Source organism: Palaemon carinicauda, chromosome 10, assembly GCF_036898095.1.
Source record: "Palaemon carinicauda isolate YSFRI2023 chromosome 10, ASM3689809v2, whole genome shotgun sequence".
NCBI lineage: Eukaryota > Metazoa > Arthropoda > Malacostraca > Decapoda > Palaemonidae > Palaemon > Palaemon carinicauda.
Window position 1 is genome coordinate 128,839,892 of NC_090734.1, and position 20,720 is coordinate 128,860,611.

The following is a 20,720-nucleotide window of genomic DNA, read 5'->3' on the forward strand; positions in this document are numbered from 1 at the left end:
AAGTTAGCAAAACTACCAGCTGTCTGCCAATACCTCATCTCTTTTTATCAGCAACTTACACATTAAGGAGTCTATTTTATCAAACATAAATTCATGAAGTACTACAAACACAGAACGAGCAAAGGACCTGGCTTGGACAAACGGGTCCGCCTTAAAGTTAGCAAGACTACCAGCTGACTGCCAATACATTCTCTCTTTTGATCAGCAACTTACACATTAAGAATTCTGTTTTATCAAAAATAAATTCATGAAGTACTTACCAGTGTGAATATTATAGAGGAAACTAACCAGAAGATCGAACCTCCGTGGCCAAAGAGTTCGTAATCCTTACTTGGTACACAAAAGTCAGGATCCGGGGATAACACCTCTAACAAGCCTTGGACGACAGCGTAGGGCAACGCTATCATGGAAGTGACGACGAGCACTCGTCTGATGCTAGTTTTGTTGTCTAAGTGACCTGTAAGAAAGCAAGTCGTTCTTAACGCTTCGTTCGTTTTTCATCGAAAAATATATTAAAGAATCAATGACCTATTTAAGTGGATTACAAAAATTTTTACTTAGAAATAATCAAATACATAAATAATTTAACCCTTTTACCCCCAACGCTATTTGGAACTTTCCAACCCCCAGGCGTTTTTTTTAAGCACATTTTGCAAAACTTTTTTAAATTGCTCTATCAGCCTTAACTTTCGTCATAGCGAGGTCAGTTTGGCCTCATTATTTTGGAAAATGCCTGAAGTTTCTCATAAATTTATCAAAATTATGCAAAAAAATTCTAAAATCAGTTTTTTGTAAGGAATTACCCGTACGTCCATGGGGGTTAAGGAATGAGTTTTGTGAAACGTACCAGTACGTCCATTGGGGGTAAATGGGTTAAAGAATCAATGACCTATTCAAGTGGATCACAAAAATTTTTACTTAGAAATAATCAAATACATAAATAATTGAAAAGGGATTTATCCATATAGTTTTTTAAAAAATTATAAAATTATCTACAACAATGAAGACCATACTATATTTTATATGAAAAAATAGAACAATAAGTACGATTAAATTTTCAATAAAAACATTTTTTTTGCTTTCCATAAGAATAATTTTTTAACTAAAGAACAGAGTTATTAACCCTTTTACCCCCAAAGGACGTACTGGTACGTTTCACAAAAGCCATCCCTTTACCCCCATGGACGTACCGGTACGTCCTTGCAAAAATATGCTATAAAAATTTCTTTTTTCATATTTTTTATAATTTTTTGAGAAAATTCAGGCATTTTCCAAGAGAATGAGACCAACCTGACCTCTCTATGAAAAAAATTAAGGCTGTTGAAGCAATTTTTAAAAAAATATACTGCAAAATGTGCTGGGGAAAAAAATAACCCCCTGGGGGTTAAGGGTTGGAAATTTCCAAATAGCCTGGGGGTAAAAGGGTTAATGTTTATATCTGTATATGTACATTACAGCAAAAAATGTCCCATAAATACTTTTATGTTATATAAAAGAGAATCTTTCTCAATTCTAAGACTCCTGGTTCTTAATTCTATGATTTCTGATTCTCAATTCTATGATTCCTGATTCTTAATTCTACGATTTCTGATCCTCAATTCTATGATTCCTGATTCTTAATTCTATGATTGCTGATTCTTAATTCTATGATTCCTGATTCTTAATTCTACGATTTCTGATTCTCAATTCTATGATTCCTGATTCTTAATTCTACGATTCCTGATTTTTAATTCTACGATTTCTGATTCTTAATTCTATGATTCCTGATTCTTAATTCTATGATTTCTGATTCTCAATTCTATGATTCCTGATTCTTAATTCTATGATTCCTGATTCTTAATTCTATGATTTCTGATTCTTAATTCTATGATTTCTGATTCTTAATTCTATGATTCCTGATTCTTAATTCTATGATTCCTGATTCTTAATTCTATGATTTCTGATTCTTAATTCTATGATTCCTGATTCTTAATTCTACGATTTCTGATTCTTAATTCTATGATTCCTGATTCTTAATTCTATGATTCCTGATTTTTAATTCTACAATTTCTGATTCTCAATTCTATGATTCCTGATTCTTAATTCTATGATTTCTGATTCTCAATGCTAAGATTCCTGATTCTTAATTCTACAATTCCTGCTTCTTAACTCTGTGATTCCTGATTTTTAACACAGATCACGTTCGACACAGCGAACTAAAAGGAACAAGTATTTGTCCAATGACGCTGATTGATCGATAGAATTAGTGGCTTTTAATTCTATGGCTCGTTCCATTAATATGTAAGATTTTCAATACTTTATCTAAGACAGTTATGTAAAAGGTAGAATGAATATCTTTAATTTCTTAACAAAATAAAATAGTTATTCTGACAGAAATACTACAAATTTTCAAAATTTGTATTTCTCTTAGCTATACAGAATGGAGTCATTTATATGGGTTATTTCTAGTCTCGTTTTCTATGACAAGACATTCAAAGAAAAAGGGATTGATTGCATCATGCTACTGTTGCTAAAGCCCCGTACACACTATGCATCATGTATCAGCCTCGTGATGCAGTAGGGGTATAGAAAAAATATTACTAGCGGCTAAACTGTATTGCAAAACTGCTCATTTGTTTTCAGACATTAACTGCCTAGTTACAGTTCAGCTTTCATTGAGAGGATGTATGCCGATGATAAGCCATTGGCGCTGGAGCTGAGCGGACGTCCTCCCACTTTGAACAATGACGTAACACTGAGCAGACACGTGGAATTGGTCCGGCCATCAACACATTTGTGATGCAGCTTGGTGTTGAAAAAGTCGTTTTTTAACACACCCATTAAACACTGCGCGCATCATGAATCATAGCGCGTACGGGCCCTAAGCAACAACAGAGGATGCAGCGCAAGGCGTCCTCTCACGACGCTCTTCACCCTCTCCTGGTCAAAAGACTTGAGGGGTGGTTGAGGCAGGATCTTTGATAATTGACTCAGGTTTGTAAAGATAGGAAAAATATCACAAATTTTAGATAATTTGTATTTTTCCTAACAGTACTTACCTCGATCGACTTTCTTAGGAGTATCTGGGATCTCCTCCCAACTGATCAGAATTTTGTGTAGTTTCCCCTATCTCCGTTTTCTATAGTGGGTACCTCTGTAGTAGATGAATACGCGCCAGGAGGCAACCCCGGGTCAGTGAGCGTGCTTGGCCAGGTCTCGGTCAGCAGTAAGTTTATGATAGATAAGGTATCAAAAGTCCTGTAAGGCACTCGGGGCAGGATGGATGGGCCATAACCCAAAAGTAGTTCGAGGTAAGTACTGTTAGGAAAAATACAAATTACTTAAAATTTGTGACTTGTTCTAACACGGAGTACTTACCTCGAACTACTTTCTTAGGAGACTTATACTTTAGGAGGTGGGAGTGGCCTTCCGGACCGAGAGACCGTCTGGAAAAGGGAACAAACCTAGATAGGAAGGTTAGGTTCTACTAACCCCAAAATGGAAATGAGAACTAGGGAAAACTACGCAAAAAACTATCTTAGTGTCTACGTAACTCACCTCTGTAAGAGTCTTTGGACATGGATGCATCCAACTGAACGTGTTCCCCATGGTAAGAGAAGGGATCAAGGGTAATGGAGGGGAAGGGTGATAAGGAGAAATGTAAGGAAGGAACCTGCGTCTCTTGGACTTACCGCCCACGGCTTCCCCAGGCCTACGACCATAAATCTTCTGGAGCGCAGAAATGACGGGCCCAAGAGAAACCGTCCAAAGACTTCCTAGAACAGTCCTTTAGGTAGTGAGCCGTAAAGATGGACTGCCTGGAGCAAGTGCCCGCCTCCAGGATCTGGCCCACCGCCATGTTCCTCTCGAAGGCCAACGAAGTACTCAGGCCCCTAATATCATGGGGTCTAGACTTTCCCGGAAGGGAGACTCCTGAGCTGTCGTAAGCTCTCATAATTACCTGCCGTAACCAGAAAGATACCGTATTCCTGGAGACTGCCTTCTTCACTAGCCCCGAAGAGACGAACAGACTCTTGATCCCAGGTCGAAGCTTGGACATTCTTTCCAGGTACTTTCGCACCGCTCTGACTGGACACAGTAACAAGTCCCTTGGGTTGTCCGAACGCGGGATCGCTGGCACTGAAAACCCCTCGAACCTGGGGTCCCAGTAAGCTGGGTTCTGAGTCTTGGCTACAAAATTAGGTATGAACCTGAAACTTTATTCTCGCCAACCTTTCGAGTGCAAGACCTCATATGACAACCCATGGAGCTCGCTTACTCCCTTCGCTGACACTAGGGCTAAAAGGAAGACAGTTTTGAGGGTGTGCTCCTTGTCTAGAATATCTTTGAGGGGTTCGAAGGGCAGCCCCGACAGGTCCTTCAGAACTCTAGCCACATCCCACTGGGGCACTCCAGAGGCCTGGGGATAAAACGACTGTTCGAAGCCCCTGATGAGCATCGAGATTTGTCTGGAAGCTCCTAGATCAATGCCTTTCAGGAGGAAGACTTGGCCCAAAGCCACTCGGACTCCCTTGACGGCCGGAATAGACATACTGTACCTACGTCGTATCTCAAATAGACTAGGAAGTCGGCTATCTCATGAATGGAGGCCTCCAACGGCCTGATGTTCTGTGAGGCGCACCATTTAGTAAAGGTGGTCCACTTCGCTTGGTATACCGCGACCGAGGACCGTCTTAGGTACCCCGACATCCTTGCTGCGGTCTTCGACGAGTATCCTTCCCTCTTCAGGAGCCGCTCGATAACCTCCACGCTATAGGCGGAGGGACCGAGGGTTTTCGGGAAACCTTTGGAAGTGTGGTTGACGGAGGAGATCGGGCCTGTCTGGAAGGGGCCAAGGTGGGAGGCGCGCCAGTTCCTTTAGGTCCGCGAACCATTCTCGGTCCGGCCACCGGGGCGCTACCAAAGTCATCCACAGGTTGTTTGCCTGCCTCACTCTGTTGAGGACTTATCTGAGCATCCCGAAGGGCGGGAAGGCATACACGTCGAGGTTGTCCCAAGGATGTTGAAAGGCGTCCTCGAACGCTGCTGTTGGATCGGGCACAGAACAAAACACGGGGAGCTGTGCGTTGAGTCTCGTGGCGAAGAGGTCCATCACCGGCGAACCCCACTTCAGGATAACCGTCCGGGCCACTCCCGGGTGTAAAGACCACTCCGACCCTACTACTTAACCCATCCTGCTGTCGGCTAGAACGTTCCTCTTTCCTGGAATCAACCTGGCTTTGACCTCGACCTGTTCTTTCGAGGCCCATTCCAGGAACTGCGTCGTGAGACTGCACAGCTCCTTTGACTTCAGTCCTCCTTGCTTTTTCACATAGGCCACCACCGTGGCGTTGTCACACATCAGAGCCACAATGTTTCCCCGGAGTAAATGGCCAAATTCTTGGCATGCCCTTTGCACGGCCATCAGCTCTAGCACGTTTATGTGACAGCTCTTCTCCTCGAGGGACCACTTCCCTTTTGCTGACTCGTCGAGAAGGTGGGCTCCACATCCCTCCTTTGACGCGACCGTGAACAACAGCATCTCCAGAGGATCAATTGCGAAGGGCATTCCTTTGAGGGTGTTCGTCCTGTCGTGCCACCACTTCAGGACTTCCTTTGTCTCTGGGAACACCGGAACTATTTTGTGCGGGGACTCCCCCCGGGGTCCAGAGCTCCTTCAGGTTCCATTGAACCCCTCTCAGTTTGAGTCTCCCCCAGGGGACTAACTTCTCCAACGACACGAGGTGGCCCATCAACCTCCGCCAGTCCTTGGCTCTCCTCGGCTGGTCCGTTAGGAAGGGTCGCAGTATCCGATCCAGATTGTCCAACCTCTCCATGAAAGGGAAGGCCCTCACCAACCGGGTGTCTAGAACCATCCCCAAGTAGGTCATCCTGGTGGAGGGCGTCAGCTGCGACTTTTCCAGGTTGATGGTGATACCCAAGTCCCTGCAGAACCATAGAAGCTTCGCACCTTGCTCCCTCAGTGCTCCCTCTGAGGCTGAAAGTAACAACCAGTCGTCTAGGTAATGAATCAGGCGGATGCCCTGCTCGTGTGCCCAGGCTGAGACTGTTGTGAAGACTCTTGTGAAGACCTGAGGAGCTGTCGACAGCCCGAAGCAAAGAATTCTGAATTGCAACGCTTGGGTACCCCACTTCACTCTTAGGAACTTCCAGCTGGAGGGGTGGACAGGGATCTGAAAGTAGGCGTCCTTGAGGTCTAAGGACATCATGAAGTCCCCTTCTCTCAAGGCCGCCATCACCGACTGCGGGGTGTCCATTTTGAAGTCGGTCTTGCGCACAAACTTGTTGAGGGCTGACAGATCTATGACCGGCCTCCAACCCCGTCGCTTTCTTCACCAGGAAGAGTCTGCTGTAGAACCCTAGGCTGGGGTTCCTGACTGGTTCCAACGCCCCTTTGGGGAGCATGGCCGACACTTCCTCCTGTAATACTGTTCTTCTTAAGGGGTCCTTGGGCGCCAACCACTCCACCTGTTGGTCCAGGATTAGAGGGGGCGGTTCCGCTAGGAAGGGCAACCTGTACCCGTCCTTCAGTACTGCTACGGTCCACGGATCCGCTCCGTAGTCCCGCCAAGCTTGCCAAGAGTGTTTGAGGCATACCCCTACCTGAGGCTTCGGCAGGAGTAGGGAGCCTCTCTGCCTATTTCCTCCTAGAGGCGCGGCTGGAGAGCCCTCTCCTGGAGTTGGAATAAGAGGGCCTAAAGGTTGTTTGCGGGGTTGAACCTCCCCTACGGGAGGACTGCGGGTGTTGAAAAATAACACTCGAGTTATTTTTTTGTTTTCTGTTTCTTTTTATAATATGGTAATTTGGTAAGTTTGCAAATGATTGTTTTTATTTCAACATGCATTTTTAGTATTTAAATAATTTTTGTTTACATAAAATGATGACAATTCCTTAATAACCTGTTAAAACTTAAGATGGTTTGGGTCGTTGAAGAGACTTGCTGCTCGTTATAAATTTCTTACAGAAAGGAGAAGTGGACGGCTTTTCATGAAAATAAAAGTTAGTTCTTAGCCATCTTCACCAGTGACAACATTGGATTTGCTGGCCTCTTTATCGTCATGGTGAAAAAATAAGTGATTTGTACCATGGATCCGCATCTTACGTTGCCTTCTTCTTGGAAGCCTCATCAAGAGCCAACACAGAAATTGTGATTTGTTTCATTTACGAACAGCATACACGGACTGTATGGGTTGTGAGGTACGTCATCATTTTAAAGGTCATTTAAAATTTGTGATTTATAATTCATAGTTCATTTGATAATGAAAGTCCCTTGCTTTGCTTTTTAGCCCCCACAAATAAAAATACCCTTGGATAATATTCATATCATTTACAATTTTCATGAAATTGCCATATTATAATTTCCCTGTCATAATTGAGAGATTCATTTATCTTCAGTTACTTTGAGCTGGTTAGATAATTTAAATTTTGTATCATATTTTGGTATTCTATCATTTTTGCCACTTTTACGTTAATTAGTAGTTTATTTACATTAGTTGTTTTTACTACTTAGGTGGTTATTCGTTCGGCCTTACTGTCAATTTGGCTTGTTGTATACTAGTGATATACTCAATACGCAAAGTGGACCATTGCCTTTAGGTAATTATTATTTGATAATGTTAAGTGAAATCCATTATTGATACAATATATATATTTGAATGGCATTCCTGTGTTTTAAGTAATTTATTAGTTATTTCGATTGTTTAAATTACCATTTGAAGTGTAATTGATATTAGTTATTTCATATTTATCTAGGGGTTCTTGAAAATGGTAATTGGAAGTTGGAGATGCTTGACCATCGCTTTGACCTCCATTTAAGGCGATCATCTTCGACAGCAGCAACAACAGCATTGTTTTTAATTTGAGCAGCAATACATGAAACCATTTTATTAATTCTTGTTCAATTTCCTAGTTGTTCATAATTTTATGAAGGTTGAATTAAAATAAGAAAATTGCTCATTGTATTAATTTTCCAATTACGTTGTAAAGTTTTTCAAGATGGCGCCCAACGTGGGGCTTAAGTAAGGTGCTGTTTTTGCTGTCTGGTTAGCTTCCGGGTTGGGGTTTTGTTTGTTTGCGGGTCCATGGTCTATCCTTTTAAATTTTATTGAAATGAGTGTAGAATTAAAGACTCGTAAATATATTCGTGGCCAAGTAACGCGGTTGTTTAATGAACATGATAAATTCATGCGTATGAATAAAACTGAGTTGAAGGCTGTTCAAATCAAATTGGTATCGTACAGTGATCAGTTGAACAGTCTTAATACTGTAATCCATAAGTCTTTGTATGGAGACGGGACAAATGAAGAGGAGTTCTTATTAGAATTGCAGTCTTGTGATGATTACTCAGATAAATTAAATACCTGTTTTGCTGTTTTACAATTGATGGATTCTAAGCCTGAGGCCAAGGATTCTGAAACCGCAAGAAGTCTCTTAAAGAGTCCTGTAGTTCCACTTCCGGTTTACGCTAGCACCGAAAGTGAAAATGTTGAAAAATTTCTTGTCGAGTTTGAATCGGCTATTGCCACATATTCGTACACTGAGAGAGATAAACTATTACTTCTCAAGCAACAGGTATCAGGCAGAGCCTCAATTTTACTCGAAAATCTTGAAATTTCAAAGCAGACCTATACTGATGCTAAGAAATTGCTTAAAGAAGCACTGGCTTCTCGTTCGCTTCAGAAATTCAATGTAATTAAGCAATTAAGTGAAATGAAGCTTGAGTATGGCACTGATCCTTTTTCCTATATTGGAAAAATTACTAATGTAACTGAAACTTTTTCTACATTGGATATCAAAGTAGATGATATTTTGCAGTATTTCATCTGGCAAGGCATGAATGACTCCTTTAAAGCTCAGCTAATAAATGTGACTAATCATGTACGTCCATCACTTGAGGAGATAAAGGAAAATTTCTTTGAAGCATCTGAACGTTATATGGACGTCACAAGGAAGTTTAATGAAAGGAGGAGACAAGGAGGAAAATCTTCTACATCACTTGCAGTTAATGTTAAATATGAGGATAATGAAACTAACAGAATTAGTACTGCTGACGCCGCTTCTCCGAGGAAAAGGTGCACTCTTTGCCAGGAAAACCATGCAACACATAAGTGTATAAATTATAAAGAACCTGAGCATAAGCTGAGACGCTTAGAAGAACTTAATGGTTGCAAGAAATGTGCTAACATTGGACATACCACTGACAAATGCAAGTTTAAATTCTTTAAGAAATGCTATTTTTGTAAGGGTTGGCATTTTTCCTTTTTGTGTGATCATCAAGGTGAAAAATCTCATGATGAAAAACTACAAATGAATGCAAGAGGTAGCAAGGAAGTAAAAGCAGGTAATTCAAAACACAGGGAAACCTCAAGTGATGTAATGATTATAACTAAGGCTTTGCATACCACTGATGGCGCCTCTGTTTTGCCAACTTTTACCTGTGAAATGTTGAATGGAGCCCTTGTTAGAGGTTTGAAGGACTGTGGCTGTCAGACCAGTTTTGTAACTGAAAAACTTGCAAGTGATAATAGGTTGAAAGTGTTAGAAGATAATGTCTCTTTAACAGTCAATGGTTTTAATTCAAGTAAGAAGTATAAATCCAAGATAGTTGAATTAAAGTGCAACTTTAATGATAAGGCATGTGTAATACATGCATTGTGTGTACCAAGCATAGATATAAATTTGTCATTGCCAGGAATTTCAGAAGTGGCCAGGGCCTTTGCCAAAAAAGGCTTCAAATTAGCTGATAAATATTTGACTGATGGTAGTGATAAAATAAAGGATATAGACTTGATACTCGGTACAAATGATACCCATTGTTTATTAGATTTTTCAGTAAAATTTGGCAATGATCACCCATCTGTTTATTTGGGATCAGCTGCAGGAGTGATGTTAATGGGTAATGTCAAGATTATGCAACAGAATCTACCTTATCTTTCAAAGGATTTTTCTTGTTCTTGGTGTTCGGAGCACTCTCGCTCGGTTGCCGATTATGAGGAAACATGTGAGTTAAATGGAAACAAATTCCCTGTATTAGATGGCATAGATGAATGCTGCAAGTATATTGGATTTGGAAGTTCTATGGGTGAGCCAAGTGGCTTAAGTTTGGAATGCGAGGTGGAGGTTCAAGCTAACTTCGCTATTTTAAATGAAAAAGGTATGATTGAAGAATCAGAGCTGAGACGTGCAACTGAGGAGATGCTGCGATCTGTGTATGAGAAATCTATTTATGAACCAGACCCTGAAGATGGAAACTTGATGTCAGATTGTAATGCAAATTTGATTAAGTTTACCCTTGATAACGCAAGAAGAAACGAGGAAGGAAGGCTAGAGATGCCTCTTCTATGGAATGAAAAGAGCTGTCATTTGCTTGGACGGAATTTCAACCTTGCAAAGGCTGTATTGAGGTCCAACACGAGAAAATTACAAAGGAACAAGGCAAATTTGGAACTTATGAATGAAAATTTTAAAGAACAAGCAAAACTTGGGATAATTGAAAGAGTACCAAATCTAGAAAGGTACATGGATGAGCATCCTGAGTGCAGTTTTTTAGCACACATGGGAGTTTTTAGACTAGATCGGGAAACAACAAAATGCAGAGTTGTTTTCCTGTCCAATGTTTGTGAACCTAGCAGGTCCAGTGTGATGACGGTCAATCATAATCAGGCTATGTATGCTGGCCCATCACTCAATCAAAAGATAACGTCTGCAATGCTTCATTTGAGATTTGGATCTAAATTACTCATCTTCGATATTAAGAAAGCATTCAATCAAATAGCACTCAGTGAGCTTGATCAGCAGAAGTTACTCTTTTTGTGGTATAAGAATGTTAAGAAAGGGGATTTCTCTATAGTTGCCTACAAAAATGTTCGTCTTCCTTTTGGACTTCGATGCAGTCCTACAATTTTGATGTTGGCTCTTTTCAAAATTTTAGTACTGGATAGCAAGAATGATAATCCTAGACTAAGAAATGCAAAATGGATAATGTATCAGCTCTTATATATGGATAATGGTGGATTTACTTGTGAATCATCTGAAACCTTGAATTGGATATATGAGATTTTACAGGGTATTTTTGGTCCTTACAAATTTGAACTACAGCAGATGTTTTCTAATGATTCTACACTACAAGATAAAATTGATGGAGAAAATACGCAATCGAATGTAGGATGCAAGAAATCTGAGATGGAGGTGAAATTACTTGGGATGATCTGGAATCGAGGGAGTGATACAATTTCAACCAGGAAATTGTGCCTTGATGAAAAGGCTAATACAAAAAGGGAAATTTTGCGATCCATTGCATCTAATTATGATGTTTTCAACATAAATGGTCCTCTTCTTAACAGAGCTAGACTTTTTATGCAGGACTTGCAATGTGAGAGGACGCTTGGATGGGATACACAACTTAGAGACTTTCAACAAAAGGAATGGAAAAATATTGCAAACCAAGTAAATTCTGCTCCTGTTTTTGAGCTTCAGAGATGTGTTGGTGAAAGGACAGATGAATATAAACTTGAGGCTTATGTTGATGCTAGCAAAAGAGTTTATGGAGTTGTTGTATATTTATACAATATAAGAAGTTGTGAAAGAAGCTTTGTATTAGCGAAAAACAGACTCATTGGATCCAAATTGCATGAAAAGTCCATTCCTTCACTCGAATTACAGGCTATATGTTTGGGTACAGAGGTTTTGTTGGATACCTATAATGAACTGGGTGGCACACAGTGCCTGGTGCCCATCAAAATAGTTGACTTGGGGCTATTCTCAGATAGTTTTGTTGCCCTGTCGTGGCTTAAGTCATTTTCTCATAGGTTTGATAAAATGCAGAAAAGGTCAGTGTTCGTAATGAACAAACTGAATCATATAATAAAGCTATGTGAGGGGAGAAGTGTTGGATTCTCCTTCGTGAGTGGAATGGACAACCCAGCTGACAAAATTACACGATGTCTGTCATTCAAAAGCTTAATGAAGTCTAATTACCATAAGGGTCCCAATATACGTGATCTCGATCAAGCTAGTAGAAGTGACATTTTAGGTTTCAAGGTACCAATGGTCGAGAATTTAGAAACCATTGAGGCATATAGTGCATCAACCAGTATAAAAGAAAGCCAAACTGTAAAACTAGAGCACTTAATACCTCTAGATAGATATTCAAATATGAATAAGTTGATATCTATACATGCGAAAGTTCTGGAATGCTGGGATCGATGGAAAGGGTTTATAAACAAGTCACATAGCTTTGATAAGAAGGACCTCCGCTCTAAGGCTTTGACTCAAATCATCTCTAGGGATCAACAAATAAATTTTCCAGATGTTATTGACTATTTAAGTAGTAAATCTAAAACCAAGATGGCTATGCCTAATTTGATATCACAATTGAATTTGTATCCAGACACTCATAATTTAATAAGAGTGAATTGTAAATTTAATGAGAAGCGCAGTGTAACCAACCAAACTTATCCTATTCTTTTATCAAGAGAGAGTACTCTAACAAAACTTATTATATTAGATGAACATTTGCTTTTGAAACATGCTGGTTGCTATGCCCTTTTGACAGAATTACGTAGGAAATTCTGGATACCAAAATTCTTCTCAACAGTTAAAAGGATTCTGAAGGAATGTGTTGTATGCCGGAGATATAACCAAAGACCTGTCAAACTTAATCAATCAGCCTATAGGGAATTTAGATTGAGTCCATCTGATAAACCTTTTGGTAATGTATACCTTGATTATTGTGGTCCATTTTATGTGAGACAAGGGAAAGATAAAGTCAAGGTTTGGATCCTTGTTATTTCATGCATGTTCACACGAGCAGTTAATCTTAAGATCTGTATGGATATGACAGTTGAAGAGTTTTTGCGTGCTTTGTCACTGCATTCTTTTGAATATGGAGTCCCTCGGTTTATAGTAAGTGATTTGGGTACGCAAATAGTGGCAGGAGCCAATATTGTTCAGGATTTCCTGAACGATGCCGAGACTGTTCAGTATTTAACTGATAATAATGTTGAGAAAGTCCATTTTCAACAGTACTATAAGGGCTGCAGTCAGCTTGGAGGATTGGTTGAGAGCGTAGTCAAAATGACCAAGCATATGATACGGAAGTCAATCAGAAATAATGTCATTGAATTTAGGGATTTTGAATATCTTGTTTGTCATGCTGTACATTTGATCAATAGAAGGCCGATTGCATTTAAAGAAGCATTAAGAGATTGTTCTAATAATGTACCAACCCCTATAACGCCAGAGGAACTTATTCATGGATATTCATTGGTCTCTTTGAATATTATTCCCGCATTACAAGCTGACCCTGATTCTGATGAGGATTTTCAGGTTGCCTTTGATGTTGTACATAAAATTAAAACATCTTATGAGAAGCTGAAACAAATTAGAACTAACTTGCTGGAAATCTATCATCGGGAATTCATGAACACTTTAATTAAACAAGCTACTGATAAGAAGGATAGATATGCTCCTGTAAACCATAAACAAATCAGTATCGGCGATATTGTGCTGATTAAGGATGATGGATATAAACCTGTTAATTATCCTATGGGAATTGTCAAAGAAGTTTCCAAGAATATCAACGGAGAGGTAACTGCTGCGAAAGTTATGAAGGGTAAAACCAATGAAATAACTAAAAGGCATGTTACTTCTTTAATACCACTCTTGAGGAAGGAGTCTGATGAGGATGCTGTAGGATCAGATGATGATGATGATGATGATGATGATGCTGTAGCATCGAAAGAAGAGATTCCAGGCATGGACGTTTCTAGGAAACGTCCACCGAGAAAAGCTGCTGAGATATCACGGCAAAAATTCAAAACCATTCTAAACGATGATATTTCAGACTAATTATATTTTTTCTTTATTTGATCAAATTTACATAATTCTTATGTAGAATTTGATTTCTTCCCCGGGAGTGTTGAAAAATAACACTCGAGTTATTTTTTTGTTTTCTGTTTCTTTTTATAATATGGTAATTTGGTAAGTTTGCAAATGATTGTTTTTATTTCAACATGCATTTTTAGTATTTAAATAATTTTTGTTTACATAAAATGATGACAATTCCTTAATAACCTGTTAAAACTTAAGATGGTTTGGGTCGTTGAAGAGACTTGCTGCTCGTTATAAATTTCTTACAGAAAGGAGAAGTGGACGGCTTTTCATGAAAATAAAAGTTAGTTCTTAGCCATCTTCACCAGTGACAACATTGGATTTGCTGGCCTCTTTATCGTCATGGTGAAAAAATAAGTGATTTGTACCATGGATCCGCATCTTACGTTGCCTTCTTCTTGGAAGCCTCATCAAGAGCCAACACAGAAATTGTGATTTGTTTCATTTACGAACAGCATACACGGACTGTATGGGTTGTGAGGTACGTCATCATTTTAAAGGTCATTTAAAATTTGTGATTTATAATTCATAGTTCATTTGATAATGAAAGTCCCTTGCTTTGCTTTTTAGCCCCCACAAATAAAAATACCCTTGGATAATATTCATATCATTTACAATTTTCATGAAATTGCCATATTATAATTTCCCTGTCATAATTGAGAGATTCATTTATCTTCAGTTACTTTGAGCTGGTTAGATAATTTAAATTTTGTATCATATTTTGGTATTCTATCATTTTTGCCACTTTTACGTTAATTAGTAGTTTATTTACATTAGTTGTTTTTACTACTTAGGTGGTTATTCGTTCGGCCTTACTGTCAATTTGGCTTGTTGTATACTAGTGATATACTCAATACGCAAAGTGGACCATTGCCTTTAGGTAATTATTATTTGATAATGTTAAGTGAAATCCATTATTGATACAATATATATATTTGAATGGCATTCCTGTGTTTTAAGTAATTTATTAGTTATTTCGATTGTTTAAATTACCATTTGAAGTGTAATTGATATTAGTTATTTCATATTTATCTAGGGGTTCTTGAAAATGGTAATTGGAAGTTGGAGATGCTTGACCATCGCTTTGACCTCCATTTAAGGCGATCATCTTCGACAGCAGCAACAACAGCATTGTTTTTAATTTGAGCAGCAATACATGAAACCATTTTATTAATTCTTGTTCAATTTCCTAGTTGTTCATAATTTTATGAAGGTTGAATTAAAATAAGAAAATTGCTCATTGTATTAATTTTCCAATTACGTTGTAAAGTTTTTCAAGAGCGGGGCTTGGTACCAAGACACCGACGGGGACTCTCTCCTCGGTTGGACTGGCGAAGAATGGGACGGGTGAAGGGCGTCTGAAGAGTGTCTCCCGTGAGCTGGACGTCTTGCAGGCGGGGGTCTGGGCTCTCCCACTTCTTTGAGTTTCCTGACCCTCTCCATCACCTCCTCGACCGCCTTCAGGGGGAACACGGAGAGAAACTTTAAAGCTTTTCCCCCCGAACTGATCAATTCTCGTATTAAGGACTGGTTTTCTGGGACGGAGAGGTCATGAGAGGACTGGAACCCCACCCGGGTGCAGGCCCACCAGTCCAACCAAGAAGAAACGTTGACCAGGTCTAGGGCCATATCCTCCATCATGGAAGTTTCTGCTGGTGAGAAGCACACCGGAGCAGAGGATGCCCTGTCTTCTGCCGCTCCGATTCAATATGGCGATAGCTGGCTCGACCGTACGGGGACCTCCTCGACGACCCTACAGGACGTAAAAGCGTTTCTATGTTTTAAGTCCCGGTAGAAGTTTGGAGGCACCCTGGCTCCTGGGGGCGTCCACTTGGCTGGCTATGAACTTGTCTATGTGGTCCATACTCAGCTTCACGTCCCGCGCTAGAGGTAAGGCTAGAGAAGGCTTCTGCTGAACCGGGTTGTCCACCAATCTGCTCAGCCCGGAGAGCCAGGCCTGCTCTGTCGAGGGCTTAGGTTCATCCAGCCTATGGTGGCGTCTGATGAGGCCAAGACTTTCCGGTAGGAGGAGACGTCGTCTGAAGAGCACTCTCCTCCTTCTATAAGGCCTTCCGTTACCTGGTCATCCGCATGGGGAGCCTCGTCGATAACGGATGGAGCTGCGTGAGAAGGTAGAACCTTCTTCTCGTGTCGAGCCATTGGCGCGGCGACCCGCAGTGCTGGCGGATCCGCTGGGACGGGAGTAGCCGTCATGGGTCTACTCCCTCCCGCGGAGCCGCGGGCTTCTTCGGACCAGTTGGCTGGCTCTGTTGCTCGGGGAAAGCTGTCGAAGTACCGGAGGCTGGGACTAGGCTGCCAGGCCGAAGGAGTGACTCTTTCCGCTGGGCGAATGGAGCCGGTGCCTTCGCGGACTTATGCTTGTTGAAAGTGACCTGGTGGGTCGACTTCTGACGATGGTCGGGTCTGCCAGAGGAGCCGTGTCGCGAGGGTGAAGAAACGGCTCTGGGGAGCCAACCGGAGGCGCTCGGAGCAGAGGTAGCCTTGAGAAGTTCACTCCGGGGGATCGTGACCCGCACCCACTTATCCTTAGACGAACGGCTCCTCTTGTACTTCTTCCTGGAGGTCCTAGCCCGTTTTCTGGAGTGGCGCGAGCGTGAGCGGGACCTCTCTCGTTTCCTCGAGTCCCTCGGGCCTTCATCTTCCGAGGAAAACGAATCCGACGAAAAGGAGGACAACGATGACGGGAAGGAAGACGAACCCGCTGAATCAACTGCTACATCCAATGTTGCTGGGGATCTTCGTGCTGTTCCACTGGCAAAGAGGGCTGCAAAAAGATGGGCGGGAGCGTTGACGACGGCGCCGGGGGAGACCGAGGCACTTTCTTGGGAGCGAACCAGGTGTCGAACTCCTCCTCTAGTCTCATGGGCGACCTGAAGGGCGTCCTGGGTGCCATCCAGGCGACGGAATCCGAATTCGACAATCCTGATTCTTTCTCGGCGTCTCCCCCGGTCGCGGAAGCACCTGAAACACATACCCACGATGCGGGGGAAGGGGCCGTAGCAGGCTTCCCCCACATCGGATCTTCGGCAGAGATGGGCCCTGTAAGCACCAGGACCTCGTCTCCCGAACACACTCCCGCCCCTCCCTCAGGCCCCACACATGCCTGAACCGACACAACATCCCCACCAACAGGAATATCAGACTCTTGGGGAAGGGCAGTGGGCCGCTTCCCCGCAACGGACTTACCTCGTCCCCTACTCTGGGTAGGGGAAGGCGGTAGGGAACCCCTCTCTGACGAGGCATCGGGCAACGCTAAAGTCGAGGAGATGCTAGCCTTCTTAGGCGATCTCTTGGCTGCCTTCTTTTTCTTGGTTCTGTAGAGAGCCCACTGGATTTTGTTCCAAGACTCGCACTCCGGACACGTGGCTGTAGGGGAACAACCACTGACCCTACACGAAGAACACAAGGTGTGAGGGTCGACCTCCGGCTTGGAGAGAAAAGCACTACAAGATTTACCAGCCATAGGGCCGGGGCAATGACGGGGATGCTCCATAATGAACACTAAAGCACCAATCGACACAGGGACACAGAGGAAAGAGGTGGATAAGGTTAGGATTGAACACGTGGGGACCGCGTGGAGACACAAAGGGTCGCACTGGGTGAAGAGAGCGCGGCGAGATGTTAATCACGACGCGACCAGAAACTTACTGCCGACCGAGACCTGGCCAAGCACGCTCACTGACCCGGGGTCGCCTCATGGCGTGTATTCATCCGCTACAGAGGTACCCACTATAGAAAACGGAGATAGGGGAAACTACAAAAAATTCTGGTCGGTTGGGAGGAGATCCCAGATACTCCTAAGAAAGTAGTTCGAGGTAAGTACTCCGTGTTGGAACAAACAAACTGTTTTAAAATTTATAATTTATTCCTAGTGAAGAGCATCACAAGAACCTGCCTTGTGCCGCATGCACTGCGGTTGGTTAGCAACAGTATCATGATGCAATCAAACCCTTTTTCTTTCTTTGTCTGGTCAAAGAAAACGACACTAGGAGTAACCCATACAAATGACTCGGAAGTTTGTATCCATGTAGGAACAAACATTATTTCTTTAACCAAGAACAGCATAACTAAAATTCTATCCTAACTTTTCTAAAGCTATTTTCTAGCATCTGTAAAACAAAGGTTTAATATTTACGGAAAACCAACAACAAAATACTCACCAAAAAAGATAGCAAACACTACAACACTCATCTCCGTGGCTAACAAGAAAAATCTGACGATAACATACAGCAATTTGTTGGCTACATCCCCCGAGACAGTGGCGGCATTTACAGTCATTGAAACTATGCATCTTGCCAAAGACACGACTGTGTTTAGCCATATCTGCAAGGAGAAAAAAACCAAGATGTTAAAATTAAAGTACATTCATTACAGCATTTACTCGACACCATTAACCCTTTTACCCCCAAAAAGGACGTACTGGTACGTTTCACAAAAGCCATCCCTTTACCCCCATGGACGTACCGGTACGTCCTTGCAAAAAACTGCTATAAAAAATTTTTTTTTCATATTTTTGATAATTCTTTTTAGAAAATTCAGGCATTTTTCAAGAGAATGAGACCAACCTGACCTCTCTATGACAAAAATTAAGGCTGTTAGAGCAATTTAAAAAAATATACTGCAAAATGTGCTGGGAAAAAAATAACCCCTTGGGTGTTAAGGGTTGGATATTTCCAAATAGCCTGGGGGTAAAAGGGTTAACAATCGACAAACCAACGCAGGTGCTGATAGAGGAATGAAGATAAGGGGTGGGGAGATGTAGGGGTGGAGGGGGATGTTGATGAAGGAGAGGTCTAATTGGTGAGGGATCTACGGTCGTGGTTCAATCACGCCCCAGTTTTCTATACAGACACTCAAGAGTGAGCGAGCTAGGTTTATTCCTGGCATTCCATGCATCTCTTTTTTTTTCTGGTATGTTCAGCAATAACTATGCCTTAGAAATGGTGCTAGAAGAGCATTTCACTGGGCGACACAAGTTCCTCGCCCGGAAGCAGATTTTTCCTTCGTCAAAATCCCTTTTATATTTACAGTACTAATTTCTAATAGTGAAGAGAAACTATAGAGTTAATTGATAAATAATGTCCAATTAGCATTGAGAGCAAAGATTTGAGAATAATACAAACGGCTTATACTACTCTAAGCAGCAGAATCAATGGCACTGACAGGAAATTTGAAAAAGGTTCTGAAAAGGTATGACTTTAAGATGATGAAATTCACGGCCGGAGTACGATGGAAAGGATTACATTACGAACGAGGGAATGATAGAAAGATGTTAACTTCAGAAGCTGAATAGCTGAGAACTTGAAGACTGACATGGTTGGGATACATGATGAGAGAGGAATTGGAGCAATCTATACTCCTTTGAAATGAGGCACATTTGCAATGAGGCACAGGGGTGCCAATTTAGCTCGGAAAAGTTTCTTACTAGCTGATTGGTTGGATAAAGTAACTGTACTCAATCAGCTAGTAGGAAACTTTTCCAAGCTAAAAGGGCACCCCTGCAAGTAGATGCAAATGCACATCATTAAAAAAAATTGAATATAGCCGAAGAGAACAAATGGAAGGGCACATTAAATCACTAAAAAGGGGAATACTTTATGGAATTTAAAAGACAGAGTGAACAGAATATAGTTTAATGAATTCATTTCACGGGGCTGTTATCATAGCATCAATGAGACATTTAATTAACAATACGAAGATGCAAAACTATATTCCTTACCAAGCCATAAAACGTGGCGTAAATAGGGCTGTGGACTGCTCGTAGTTTTAATCTTGCATTATTGATTTTGACCAGGAGGCCCAGAAGAAACACAAACGTTGGCAGCAGAAGTAACAAGTCCCAAACTCTCACCCTGAAACACAGAATGTATAAATCATTATGTCAAATTACTAAAAAATATCAGAAATTTTAAAAGTAAGTTGTATTTTTCCTAACAATACAATCCCTAGACATTCTATATGAATAAAATTTTAGTAAAGATGAACAGGCCATTAAACTTTTAATGAGGTACACAATAGTTGCCTCTTGAGTGATACAGCAACACTCATTTTAACATCTCGGACTTGTGGGGTGATTGAAGCCGGCAGCCCAACTAGGTCTCACATTTGTACTTGGGAAAATAAAAATTACTTTAAAAATTTGTGATTTGTTCCTAAATGGAATACAAACCATCGATCTTTAATAGGAAATATTCTAAAACAGGAGGAAGTTCCCTAAAAGCAATCTAGCTGGTTAACTAACACAGGAAATGTCAATGCACTTTGGTTCTGTAGAGAAGCAAAGTCATGACTCCGGTCGTCCACTAAACTAAATGTGCCTGAAGATGTTACAAGTGCAAACCTAGGAGTACTAGTGCCCTTAGGTATATGAGCGCGGTCATGCTTGCTCGCGTGTTGAGAGACACGTTGCTCATCAACACAAGGATCCAAGTGAGAAGCGAGACTCTAAAATAGGAGTAGATCGCATGTCCCAAAGGGAGGGTGCACAGGAGGCTTGCTAACACTAACCATGTCTCCTCCACCAGTCTCACAAGGAAATAATTAGACTGGTGAGATGGCAGTAGTCTTTGAGGGCCGACCCCGAAAAGGAGAGAGACTCACCTCTCTGCTCTCGCAGGGTACAAGCAGAAGACGTCCAGCGCCAGGGCCTAAACACTCTCCTGCTCTTCCTTCAAAGCAAACAGACCGTTGACAACACCTCCTCCGAAAGGGTACCTTACAGTTAAAAGGAGCTCCAAATTACTTGCAGGCCATCGTCAACAAGACGACCAGACGAAGACTCCTCTGGAGGGAGAAGCCCTCCTATTCC

The 20,720-nt window shown here is 41.6% G+C and overlaps 2 protein-coding genes across 5 annotated transcripts in view; one reads left to right on the forward strand and one right to left on the reverse strand.

Annotated features, from left to right (window-relative positions):
- Window positions 1-20,720, reverse strand: part of LOC137648745 (transmembrane protein adipocyte-associated 1-like) — a 62,187-nt gene that overhangs the window by 30,316 nt on the left and 11,151 nt on the right. Inside the window, exons 2-4 of the mRNA XM_068381827.1 lie at window positions 19,632-19,764; window positions 18,073-18,235; window positions 261-457 (exon numbers count right to left, since the gene is read on the reverse strand). Of these exons, the coding sequence (XP_068237928.1) occupies window positions 261-457; window positions 18,073-18,235; window positions 19,632-19,764 (493 nt within the window). The remainder of the gene's footprint in view (window positions 1-260; window positions 458-18,072; window positions 18,236-19,631; window positions 19,765-20,720) is intronic.
- Window positions 6,765-15,165, forward strand: LOC137648738 (uncharacterized). Of its 4 annotated transcripts, none has more exons than XR_011045692.1 (4): window positions 6,765-7,198; window positions 7,512-7,597; window positions 7,754-14,372; window positions 14,928-15,165. XR_011045692.1 is itself a non-coding variant. In XM_068381809.1 (2 exons), the coding sequence occupies exon 2, from the start codon at window positions 8,111-8,113 to the stop codon at window positions 13,847-13,849; it is 5,739 nt and encodes a 1,912-aa protein (XP_068237910.1). In that variant the 5' UTR covers window positions 6,765-7,198; window positions 7,754-8,110; the 3' UTR covers window positions 13,850-14,641. The 4 variants fall into 4 exon arrangements, 1 of the variants encoding a protein (XP_068237910.1); XR_011045693.1 differs by lacking the exon at window positions 7,512-7,597 and adding an exon at window positions 14,686-14,771; XR_011045691.1 differs by lacking the exon at window positions 7,512-7,597.